The sequence below is a fragment of the Mauremys reevesii genome, linkage group 3 (assembly GCF_016161935.1).
Source record: "Mauremys reevesii isolate NIE-2019 linkage group 3, ASM1616193v1, whole genome shotgun sequence".
Classification (NCBI taxonomy): domain Eukaryota; kingdom Metazoa; phylum Chordata; order Testudines; family Geoemydidae; genus Mauremys; species Mauremys reevesii.
The window spans coordinates 120,307,280-120,320,633 of record NC_052625.1 but is presented as its reverse complement, the minus strand read 5'-3'; the positions used below and the strand labels follow the sequence as shown (position 1 = coordinate 120,320,633).

The window sequence follows — 13,354 nt, the reverse complement described above, 5'->3', positions numbered from 1 at the left end:
TCATGGAAATGAATAGCATCTTCTGATTAAGGAGATGAGGAGATTCCCTCCCCCACCCCAACACACACACAAACATTATCATCAGGAGATATTTGATTGTCTGGTTCCATGTTGGCATCCTGGAATTCAGTGGAAACTCCTGTTTCGTATTCTAACTTGTCAGGGACAAACATGGGAGAAGGGTCTCTTTAAAGTGGAGATGTAGACAGAGCTGGATGAATTAGATCCAAAGGCCAGTAAGGAAGGTGAAAAGCAATAAAGGGAGGTATATAACATTCTTTTTAGTATTCAGTGTCAGACTATCATAATACCATGTAGCGTAAAGGTGTTCCCTTTGTCTAAATGGTGTCAGTATAATGGTATATGGTATAATGGTATATGGTGTCAGTATAATGTTTTCTAGTGTGTGTGATCCACCCCCCAGGAAGGAGAGGAGGTGGCAAATTAACAGGTCTATCTTAGCCTTCGTCATTATCTGATTGTGGATCCAAATGTGGATCTGACGTAGCTCAAACTAGAGACAGTACTGGCCTTGGTAAGTACAATATAAAAAATGGTGAGGGACAGTTCCCTGGGGTAGGTGTATGTGGGGAGGGAGCCAAACCTGAGGGGAAATCTGTAACTGAGCAGGGGTGTTTCTTTTCTTTCCAAGTGAAGACAAGGGAGTAAGGATATGAGTCTTCAATTCTTCTTTTAATTCCCCACAAGAGTATGGTTCTGCTGGTCTGGTTTATTATGTACTTGGACCACTACTGTAATAGTGGAAGTGGATGGTGCCGAGGAGTCTGATGTGCCTCCACTAATATTTTTTGGAACTGCCACACTCATGGAATTGAGGTATGATGCTTTGTTTGGGATTGATAATCACCATGAACCTTTGGTTTTGGCCCAAATGTGGTCTTGGAACGGAGGCCATGAGATCCAAGGGGTCCCAGTGTGCAGACAGACTCTGCTAACAGACAGACACAGATACCTGCAGGGCCTGTTGCTTCCTTGCTAGGGACTGGAGATGACAGATCCGAAGGACTGCATTCCTGAGGTGCGGTTCTGCTAACAGAGGCTGACACCAGCAGGGGCCCGCTTTGTTGCGCCACCAAATCTGATGACTGTGGATTCTTTGGTACCGTGATTTTAGATTTCACTCCGGTAGCAGAATGCCTTAGACAGGATCTTATGCTGCTTTTAAGTCCCCAAAGGAGCTGGGGATAAAGTAGGCCTATTAGTACTCACAAATCCTACAGACTTGGAACTGTTTTTTTTCATTCCTTGTGAGATCTTGGGGTGAAAGTGGTGTTTCAGGATGCTCTAGGGGCGTAATATCTCTATATTTTATCGAGGAAAGGAGATATTTTTAAGAGGACCTTTGAAACAACAGTAATCCTTGTGACAGTCGGAGAAAGAATAGGATGAACTAGGCTTCCTAAACAATGATACAGTATTATTTTAGTTCTTGAGATCTCAGAGTGTCTGTTCAAGGGTGTTACCTAAAAGAATCTTTTCTCCTTTAATGACAGTGTCAATGAGACACTTCTTGGATTCAAACTCTGGCTCTCAGCTTCAAAGCCAATCTACTGATCAGATTGTGGGTAAGGAGATATCAGGAGAGGGAGGCCAGCTCAATACTGGCATCATAGAGAAAGATGAAAGCCAGAGGATCCTTTGGAACAGCTCTCCTCAAGATTTTAAGTTGAATGCCCAGCTTTCAGTTCTGCTATATAGGTCCTCAATGGTGACAATGACCACTGCTGGAAGTTAAGATTTCCTCACCAATCAGCTTTCAGCAATATCAAAAATGTTGTAAGAGAGCCCCAAAGTTCATGCCAATTCTTAGAAAGCCCAAATAACCTAGACATGACTATAGGCAGAACAGGATTTGCATCTGGCCTCTCTCAAGATTCCACAATGATTTTATTAATATTTTCACAAATGATATTGTGACAGATATTGCAACCCAATGCAGTATCTTTGTGGACCACACCATACTATGTTTATGTATCACTATGAACCAATAATTGTATGCAACTCCAGCGGGGAAGGGTCACCATAGCTCCTCCAGGAACCAAAACTAGTAGGGAGTGAGTATGGTGAAACAGAGAGGTACCACCCCCAAGGGAGGTATGTATATACTGGCTCAAACTGGGTTTTTCAGAGACCAACAGACACAGAAAGGGCTTTTGATATAAAAAGACTGGGTTTAAAATGACTCGAGGCCTTCTTTCTAATCCAGATATTCTGTCCAAGGGGGGCCCAAACTTTGTGGAAAGGTTGGAAAGACTTTGGGCTACTAGAGCCCTATAAGACTCATGGGTGCCTCCTTGTATGTTTAGTGTGTATTTAAATCTGTTAATTGTTTTATTATGTTTTCCCTGTGATGCTTTTACCTTAAGAATAAATGAGCTTGCTTATAAAGAGCTGCGTGGTAACTTGTAATTGCTGGCAATACTCTGTTCTTAAACCTCAGAGAAAGCACAGCACAGGCAACAGCTGTTAGGCAGACTGGCTTGCTGGGGATATCGCAGACTAGGGCAGGGTGCTATGCAGCCTTAAAACCCGTGGAAAGGAAACAAGTGGGACAGTGGTCCCTACCAGAGACAAGTGATGGTTGGACACCTGAGACCTGATTGGGCACACCTGGAGTGGATCATGACGTGGGGGGGAAATAGGGGAAGTTACCCTGAAACTGTGTGACAGGTATAAACATACCTCCCCTGCTTGTACCTAGCCTTGAAGAACCTCCTCTTGGGACTTTTTGTCTTTATTGTCAAACAAATCCAGAATACACTTTCCTAAAAGGTAGCATGATCTGACATTTTAATGAAAAATTGCCTGTCTCAAGAATTAGGCCACTTAATAAAAGTCAATTACTTTCAAAACATATTTAAAAATAGTATGAAGGCTTGTAAAGCAAATATAAATCTAACTACAATACACGTAACATAATTTAAAAAAAAACAAGAAAGATTTTCAGAACTTTTTAGGGACAATGCAAAACTCTTCACAGACACTCTAGATCTGCATAATTTAAAATAGAAAAAATAATAGTATCAACCTGAATTAATATTTCAGGCTCATTTACATACAAAGTTATGGACATACATACTGGCTTTGAGTACAAGATCTGTGGCCTGCTGCTGTAAGCGTTCCCTAGCAGCTGCTAGCTCACTTTCCACCTCCTTGTGTTTGCTTAACAATGATATCTCCTCCTCCTTGACATCATCTAGCTGTTTTTGAAGCACCTAAGCAAACATACAACATAATATTCATTAACACTACATAATAATGCTGTTAAATTTAACAAGCACTAATTTAAAGTATAAATACAGATGACATTTCAGTTTATAAGGCGTATTAGTCATACACAAAACAACACACATACTAACACAGTGTTATGAAGCAAGCTTCCTATTTCTATAAAGTGTACTCGATCTCTGTATCAAATTTAACAAACCTATATATAGGCATATGATTACAGTTTTTTATAATTTTTATTATTGCCTCTGTAATCCACATTTAGATCCACAATCAAATAAGATCAGTGTGATTGAATCAGTCATTACATATTATGCATACAAAATGTATATTTACCCTTTTTCGAGGCTGAAGCCACGCTAGCTGACAGTCATAAAAAATGATTTCTAAAATAATTTTTTTTTGGGGCGGGGGGACACCCACATATACATGTTGTCTAAAGAGATTTTCAGTGGAAATAATAAAAAGCAATGTTAATGTAATCTTAAAATAGAAACTGTATATTACAGAAACGAATTATGGTTTCCATCACAACCATAACCTTATCCCCTTATGCATATGGATTATGAGAGGATCTTTCATTACATAGCCATATAGCACTAGGCAAGATAAAAAACTACGCTGTTCAGATATATTCATTTTACCAATACCAGGTAACTATGTGGAAGTATATAAATATTTTATACACTACACTAATCGTAAGAAATATAAAAAACCTTTGTTAGAACATTAATAAAGTCACAAAAATTAGGCACTCAGAAGTTAGGAAATGCCAGAATTCATCAGCCTGTGCAAACTTAATCCAGACCACTTGTACATAAGCATTATGATACAGTCTTTAAATGCATGGTTCCATATGGAGAGGCAATTTACCTTGCACAGTAACTTGAGTTCTTCAAGATGTGACCCACTATGGGTGCTTGACATCAGCATGCGTGTGCGCCTGTGATCAGAGATTTTCATCAGCTGCATCCACAGGTCCATTACTGCACCCTAAACACACTTGTGCTGTGTACGATGGGGAGGGGCAGACCCGCTGCCACTCCAGTTCCTTCTCAACCATGAAAGTCCAGCTAGACACTCCAACACAGAGGGGAAGAAGGGCAGGTATTGGAGCACCCTTAAGGATACAGATCTCAAAGAACTCAAGTTTCTTAAATGGAGTAACTGGAAGTTCTTTGGAATATGGGGTCTCTATTTGTATTCCACACGTGAGTACACCTACACATCATGCACTTGAGCTTGGAGATTTTTAGTAAGCAGCGTCCGTTGGTCCTCATATTTGCAGTTCTCCTCATGCTCTGAACTGAGGATATAATGGGAAGTACGGACTGATGTTTCTCCAGTTCCTTCTTCTACCGTGAACCCGGTCATGATCCATAGATGAGAGGACAGAGGGCTGGTAGTGGAATACAGAAAAGGACCACACATCCCAAAGAACCTCCAGTTCCTGGTAAGTAACCTCTATTTCTTCTTCAACCTGAACCCATCCAGCTGGATAGTGCCACCTGAGGGAAAAGAGCACCATTGTTGCCACAGGCTGTGTTTCTGTTGTGGGGGATCTGGCCTGAGCTCCAGCATGATGCAATTTGGGAAACTACCATGCCGAGGCCCAGTAGAAGGGGCTGACCTGGACAAACCCTGAGGTAATGCACTCCTACTCCTCACTGAGGCATGCCCCAGGCATGGTTAACATTCCCTGCACCTTAAGGTCTAGGTCCACCTCCGTGTTCCAGGGGAGCCCTAACGAATTCCACCACAGAAGACACTGGTGGATTCTGGGACAGCAGACAACTTCATAGAAGGGAATGAGACAGAGGGAGTGGGTTTCACTGATATTTGCTGACATCAGAAGATTAGTGATACTCAGTATTCTTTGGTTCCATTCCAGGCATTAGAGGGGAGTGTGTGCTAGTGATCACAAATCATTTTGCCCAATTCCCCCAAATTTGACCCCTTCTGCCCTGGCAACCTGTCCCTGTCCCAATCTCCATTCAGGCTTCTCATCCCAGTCTCAGTCTCCTTGCCCAGTAAGTCCAAGACTCTCCTTCAGGGGTTCCCCTCCAAATCCTAGTTTCCCACCTCACTCCAGTCACCTTGTCCTGCCAATTCCAGTTTCCTCTTCCAGCTCTTTGTCCCCAATCTCCTTGCCCAGCCAGTCCCAGTACTCCTCTCCTGGGTCCTCAGACAATCTCTCTCTTTTTCTCCCAACCCCACCCTCCAATAATCTCTCCTGCCCATACTCCCTAATTCCCAGTCCCAGGCCCTCCTCCTCATGTGCCTCATCATTCAGAGTTGGAGCATGCTCAGTGCACAAAGAATCTAAAGAGATTTTAGCTGTGAAGTTCTAACGAGTCTCTATTTAGCACATGCAAACAGATTTTTCAAAGGCTTATAACTTGCCAAGTTTGAGCAGATTTTCATGGGAGATCAAAAGGAATCCTCCATGCCAAATTTCAAGTCATTAGACCATCTAAACAAAATAGTTGTTAGAATTATTTTATGACATGGAAAAATTACAAATTTTCCACTAGCCTCATTTTTGGAAATAGCTGAACAGCTCTAGCTAAAATTCCCAAAAAAGAGTCAGACTGAAGCAGACACTTGTCATGGAAAATTTCAGCCCGAAAACTTAAAGTTTAGCACAGGTATAAACAACTGAAAACAGGGTGTTATAATGGGAAGTATCAGGCAACCTTAATGATATGTGGTACTGCCAGATCTATCCTTAATAAATAGGATTTCCATATGCCCCTTTGCTCCTCTTGCAGGATAGGAGGCAGGGTGGGAGAATCAGGGAGCGTTTATGTTATGAGGCCAAGGACTGGGAGTTAGAACTGCCTTTTATTAATTGCAATATAACCCCCCCCCATTCCTTTGCCTTCTTTGCCTTGAAGGCATGGAGTTCTTGCCTTAGTCCTTCTGCTTTGCCTCCTCTTCCTCTTCACTACCTTCTAATTCCCCTTGCTTCTTTTCTCTTAGGCCTTTTAAATAAAAAAAGGAGAAAGGAGAAGATGGAAAAAGCTGAGACTCCAAATTCTGCATCAGCCAAGAATCCTAGGCAGAGGAAAACTAAAAGACAATTCTTCACTCTACATCCAAGTCTTCTGCAGAGATCAGGGGGTCTCAATGGGGGAAAAGCAGGGCAGAGTCCTAGGGAGCCAGCACCTGTAATATATTGGAGAAGCTTAGCAAGTGGGCTGTCATGTCTGGAAGGAGATCCACTAACCCAGATCTCATGGCAAAGCAGAACCCAGTCTCTTTGATTACCCCAACAGAATATTATCTGCCCATAGGGTGGACACAAATGCACCCTACCACCATTTGCATCTCAAAAGCCATTCTTCCATTCTGTTTTACCCCCCAAGGACCCCACTGATAAAATGGCAGATCTGGCTTTTCATAAGGTTTATGAGCTCACAGTGGTTGCCTCCAGAATCTCTATTCATGCTGTCTGTGTGTCTTGCACCCTGCAAATGGACCTGAGAGACCTCTTCTTGAGCCCGACCATAAAAGTTTAGGTCTCCTTTCAGATTTCACCTAGGCCAGCTCACACCTTTGATGTTCCCAAATTTACCCTAAGATCCTTCATATTTTCCATGTGGGCTGCAGTGCAGAATGGCTACACCTGGCTTTGGGGACTGAATGTTGTGATGAATGCAAATATAAGCTGACTGATCTCTTCTACAAGGTGATCACACTTGAAGTGGGAAGTCCTCAATAAAGCTACCAAAGGGCAAATAGAATCCCATAGAATCATTTCTTCTAGTCCCAATCTACAAAACTCTATGCCTCCTTCCCTCATAGAAGGAAATCTTTCAACCCTCTAGTCCCCAAAAGCCTGCTTTATGTTTCTGGGGCTTCATATCCTATTTTAGAGCAGCTTTAGAAAACAGCATTAGGACAACTCTCTGAAAATGTGTACAATATTTGAGACATTACTTGTGAATGCCTCTTGTATGGGTCCAAGTAGTATACATAGGAAAAAAGTTGATTAATAGGTCTCAGTCATACCAAAGAGTGTCCTTTCCCATTTTCTTTATACACAATGATGTATTTGTTCAACATATTTTAAATTAAATACTAGATAACAGCTGGCACAAATAACTGTAGTGACAAACATAATGTAGCAAAATGGAAATATTTTCTTCATAGTCCAATACACCAATATAGAATATTTACAGGACTAGTCACTTGTGTGAGGTTACTCATATGTGTAAGTGTTTGAACACACCGTACAGTCTAAATCAGTGTTTCCCAAACTTTTCTAACAATGATACCAGTATACCAGAATCAGACCTCACTTGTACCAGATACTGACCACCTTATTCCTCCCTTGCCCTGGAGCCAGTCACCCACCCTTTTAAAAACAAATAAAAGGTGAAACTGGATTCTAATATGGTGAGCTCTGAGGGAGAGCCACTGCTCAGTGCTCATTTGACTGTGTACTCTCTAATCTGCAATGAAACTTTCAGCACTTCAATTCCTATACCATAATACTGGGGAGTAGAACATCAGTAAAACAGATGAAAGGCGACAAAAGCTTAACTGTCAAAGCTAACGTGTGTAGGGCCCTAACAAATTCATGGCCATGAAAAACGTGTTGTGGACCGTGAAATCTGGTCTCCCCCCTGTAAAATATGAATTTGTGTGTGCTTTTACCCTATTCTATACAGATTGTACAGGGGAGACCAGCATTTCTCAAATTGGGATCCTGACCCAAAAGGGAGTTGTAGGGGGGTTGCAAAGTTATTTGTTGGGGGGGGGGAAGTGTTGCAGTATTGCCACCCTTACTTCTGCGCTGCTGCGGACAGTGCTGATACCTTCAGAGCTGGGCTTCCAGCCAACAGCTGCCACTCTCCAGATGCACAGCTCTGACAGCAGCGCTCCCACCAGCAGCAACGCAACCTCCACTACCATAACCTTACTGCACACCCCCCCCCCCCCAACTCCTTTTTGGGTCAGGACACCTACAACACTGTGAAATTTCAGATTTAAATATCTGAAATCATGACATTTATGATTTTTAAAATCCTATAACCGTGAAATTGACCAAAATAGACTGTGAATATGGTAGGGCCCTACATACATGCTAATGATTTGCCACTGCTGTATATATTTTAGGTTAGTTTAATTTCTACTAAACACATTGGAACTTAAAAGAATGATGTGGTGTCAGTCTCACCTGAACAGTGTTTTCTGCTGTACTGAGAGCTACCTGAAGCTTTTGGCATTTTTCTCGCAGACTACCCGCTTCATCCTGTACCATCTGCAATTCAGTCTTCAGTTTCCCAAGGTTCTTCCGCAAAACAGCTTCTTGGCTTTGAAACTCTCTTCTTAGCTCCACTTCTTTCTCTTTGCAGGCATGCAGGCTTTCAGCTGTAAAGAGCTGAGATCTTTTCAAAGCATCAAGTTCATGTTCGTAAAAGGATTGAGCTTTGCTGAGTTTGCCTTCATACTCCTCAATGAGTTTTTTCCTCTCCAGTCTTAGCTCTTCAACTTTGCTGTTTAAATCTTCCAGTTCCAACCTGTGCAACTCCTCTAGCTTCTCTTGCCCCTTACTTAAAGTAGCATTCTGATTCTGCTGAGTTTTCAGAAGTTCTTGAATCTCCACTCTGTGTGCTGCTCTCAAGTCTTCCAGAGCTGAGCGTTTGTCTTTCTCAAACTGTATTTGCAACTGTACAAAGCTTCGTAGCCTCTCCTCAAACTTCTTTCTAATCTCTTCTACTTCTCTTGACATAGTTACTACTCGCTGGACATGCTGGGCTTCTGCACAAAGCTGCATATCTTCAACTCTGTCCTTGTAAGCTTCAAATTCTGTCAAGGCTTGATGTTTCATCTTTTTATGATCTTCCAATGACTCTTCCAAAACCTGGATCTTTCTCTTAAGATCCATTTCTTCAGCAACTTTACTCTTATACTGTAAGAGCTTCTCTCTTGTTTCTGCAAGAATTTGTTGGATTTCTTCTTCATGAGCATCCTTGAGGGCTTGAATAGCAGCTTCATGTTCATCATTCTTAGTGTTTAAAGCATATATTACCTGCAAGTTTAAAACAGAATTTTATTAATTAAAAGGTATTCAAACTTATTGCTAAATCAAAAAATAAGCATTTTGACACGCTGTCACAAATAGTCATACACATTCATGACACAAATAGAGCACCACACTTTTTTAGGAATGAGACTTCATAGGCCTTTTGTACCAGATATTACAGTAGTTTTATACATTTGAGTTAAACAGCATTGCTGTGCTTCTTGTAGTGTGATTCTGCTGGTGAATATTCACTTGGCGTTGTTATACGCAAGTACTGCAGAAGACAAGGAATAGTTGATGTACCCAAGAACACCCAAATATTAATATAAAAGTTTTGCAATATGGATAAGAATTTTTCTGCTGGAGAATAGTGCATATCATGTAAACAGTAGAGCTGACTGGGAAATGGAATTTCTGACCCTTGTAAAATGTCAAGATTTTGAAAAATAAATTCTCCTTTATCAAGTTGAAAAGTCCAAATTTTTCACAGAACTGAAATTCCAAAATATTTAATTTAGGACACACCAAATGCTGCTGCTTGGCAGGCAGGTGAGCTGTCGGGAAATATTTTCAAGATTTACATTTGACATAACAAGAAAGAGTTGTTTAAAAAGGATGATTATTTCACCCTGTCTTTTCAACTAATTTCTAAACAGATATTTGCACATGTTTTATTAATGAATTTAAAAAGAAGAGATAATACTTTCAAGATTTATATGCTTTCTCATATTACATTGACACGTTATTGATATGAACTGTGACCGTATAGATCATTGTTGCAACCAAGGTCCTATAGTTACACCAAGTCTTGTACAAAGGAGGTCCAGTAAGGTGTCTATGGAAAGGTTATGATTTGCTGATTATAATTATGCTATCTGTATGTGTGTATCATTTTTGTAGTTGAAGTTATGAATATTGGCTATGTACTTGTATCTCACTGTGTTTTGATTCTAAATAGCTTCAGTGAAACATTTGATCAGCTTCTTGAGAAAGGACTATTTTCAGTAAGTGCCCAGTCAAGAAACATTTAACTGACAATGAACGTTGGGAGACGCCAATCCACATCTGAGCTTTCCTGGGAATGTTCAAACTAACATGTAAACAATGGCTTCGGCCTGCAAACTGAGTCATGCATGGATATGCAACTCGCCCATGAGACTCCAAACTCAATCTTGATGCAATGATTTTCCACAGTAAAAATAAAGGGGTGTTTTTCCACAGGGCAGAGACTATAAAAGGTCATGGAAACCCCTCCATTTTGTCTTCAATCCTGCTGCTTACTTATGAAGGAACCTTGCTACACACTGAAGCTCCGAACAAAGCACTGAATGACCCATCCCAGCTGTGGATGTACTCCAGAGACTTGATTTGAACCTGCAGTTTATTCCATCACTGCTACAAGCCTGAACCAAGAACTTTGCCATTACTGAATGTAGTTGATTCCATTTAACCAATTCTAACTCTCATCTATATTTCTTTCTTTTTAATAAATAAACCTTTAGATTTTAGATTATAAAGGATTGGCAACAATGTGATTTGTGGGTAAGATCTGATTTGTATATTGACCTGGGTCTGGGGATTGGTCATTTGGGATCGAGAGAACCGTTTTTCTTTTATTGGGGTATTGGTTTTCATAACCATTCGTGCCCATAACGGGTGGCATTGGTGGTGATACTGGGAAACTGGAGTGTCTAAGGGAACTGCTTGTATGACTTATGGTTAGCCAGTGGGATGAGCCCAAAGTCTTCTCTGTTTGGCTGGTTTGGTGTGCCGTACAGGTCGAGAACGATCAGCCTGGTGCTGTGACTGCCCTGCTCTACACAATTTGTCCTGAATTGATACTCTCAGTTGTGTCCTGCCAGAGGCAATATCATTACATACACTATTAATATTGTTCTGCGTGCAAGCAGTACATAGGGTTTGGGGGTTTACAGCAGTTAACTCCTATGTTGGGAGAGAAATTAGTGACAGATTCATAGTATTTCCTTCTAGTTTATTTTAGATACAATATGCATACAGGTCCTGTTCATCTTGAATAAAATGATAAATATGATAGCAAAGCTGAATATAGGTAATTCGACTTTTAGAACCTTAGCTGACACACGGCTTTGTCCAGCATTTGAAGTCAAGAGGCTGTATTTCTAACTGTCTCTCAGCATATGAACTGTTTCCTGACTGTCTCGAATATCTTAATTTCTGCCCCCAAACACAAATACTAATAAAATCCTTTTGTATCTGCTCTGTTATTGAGGCATCACTAATCCACAAGGGCCTGCCCCACATTCAGCAGGTTGGTTTCCCTATTTTTAATTGGTGCCCCATGTCTGTCTTATCTATTCAGATTGCATGTAAGTTCTTGGGAGCAGAGACTCTTATTGTGCATATGTCAGTGCCTTGCAATCTTGGTTAGTACTTCTAGGTACTACTGGAATGCAAATAAATAATAATATAATCCTTTCATAGAGGATTTCATATTTATATTTCGGTAACATAGTGTTATGGTAATAAAATGCATCTCAATTGCAGAACAGTATTCCCCACTATTGTGAGCATTAACTGATTGCAGGGCCGCCCAGAGGGGGGGGTAAAGGGGGCAATTTGCCCCGGGCCCCGGGCTCCGCAGGGGCCCCCAAGAGAACAGCGGGGGCTCCCGCCTCCACCCCTCTCCTGGAGCCTCAGCGCATCAAACGCCGAGTCTCCGCCGGGGCCCCTGAGCCCCGCCCCGCTCCGAGCCGCGTCGTCAGGGGGCGGGGCTGGGAGCTCTGGGCTGAGCTCGGTTCCCTCCGCTCGGCGTGAGCTCCCAGCCCCGCCCCCTCCCCACGCGGCTCGGAGCGGGACGGAGCTCAGGCCCCGCCGGCCACACGCTGCGGCTGTTCCGGTGAGGCGCTGAGACTCTGGGTGAGGAGGGAGCCGGGGGTAAGAGGTTGGGGGCGGGGCGGGGAGGAAGCGGGGGCCGCCGCCGAAGCGCAGCTCGGTCTTGGTAGTCGGCGGGGCCCCTTCCGTTCCGGGACCCACCGCCGAAGTGCCCCGAAGACCCGCGGTGGGGGCCCCCCGCCGCCGAATTACCGCCGAAGACCGGGCTGCACTTCAGCGGCGGGTCCCGCTTCGGCGGTAATTCAGCGGCGGGGGGGCCCCCGCCGCAGGTCTTCGGGGCACTTCGGCGGCAGGTCCCGGAACGGAAGGGCCCCCCGCCGCTGAAGACCCCGGGCCCCCGGAATCCTCTGGGCGGCCCTGACTGATTGATCTCCACTCAGACACAACACCTAAAATAGTAAGACACTTCTTTTCACACTCATTATATATGTACAGTAATTCCTCACTTAACATTATAGTTATGTTCTTGAAAAATGCAACTGTAAGTGAAATGATGTTAAGTGAATCCAATTTCCCCATAAAAATTGATGTAAATAGTGGGGGCTAGGTTCCAGGGAATTTTTTCCCCCAGACAGAAGACATTATATACATATACCCTATAAGTTTTAAACAATTTTAACCAAACCATTTCATACTGTACTCAGCAATGATGATTGTGAAGCTTGGTTGACCTCTGCCAGTATCCTGGTCTCATCATTACCAGGATTTTTTATACTGATGTGCCACAGAAATGACAGTCACAGTGGTTCTCAACCTGTGGCTCAATCAGCACACAGCTGCGGCCCATGTGACATCCTCAATGCCAGGTAGTATTGGATGTGGCCCACAATGGTAAATAGATTGAGAACTATTGCACTAGTGGATGTTGTTGTTCTAGTACTGGTCGAGTCACCATTCATATTCTTATTGCTGGATCTCTCAACAGCATTCAACGTGGTTAAATATAGAGGTTTTGCTATCATGTCTTAAAGATTTTCCAGGGATGGAAGGAAACTGTTTGAACTCTCTCAGATTCTCTCCCTCAACCCGCTATCACAAAAAGCTCAGACTCCAGAGCTCTCATCTGTGGTGCCCTTCAAGACCCCATCTCCACCCCCCACACACTCCATATCATTTAACCTTTCTGTTATTGAATATCCCAAAAACAGTGGCCAGGAAAACTGGCTAGTCAAGAGGCTTCAATGAACCCTGATGGAT

At 42.6% G+C, this 13,354-nt stretch overlaps 1 protein-coding gene across 4 annotated transcripts in view; it reads right to left on the bottom strand.

Moving 5' to 3' along the window:
- Positions 1 to 13,354, bottom strand: part of FAM184A (family with sequence similarity 184 member A) — a 168,998-nt gene that overhangs the window by 103,989 nt on the left and 51,655 nt on the right. For all 4 annotated transcript variants that reach the window (XR_005596365.1, XR_005596366.1, XM_039531008.1 and 1 more), the window contains exons 2-3: positions 8,435 to 9,289; positions 3,101 to 3,236 (exon numbers count right to left, since the gene is read on the bottom strand). Coding sequence is in view for 2 of the 4 variants with exons in the window: in XM_039531008.1 (XP_039386942.1) it covers positions 3,101 to 3,236; positions 8,435 to 9,289 (991 nt within the window). In the remaining 2 variants the exon portion in view is untranslated. The remainder of the gene's footprint in view (positions 1 to 3,100; positions 3,237 to 8,434; positions 9,290 to 13,354) is intronic.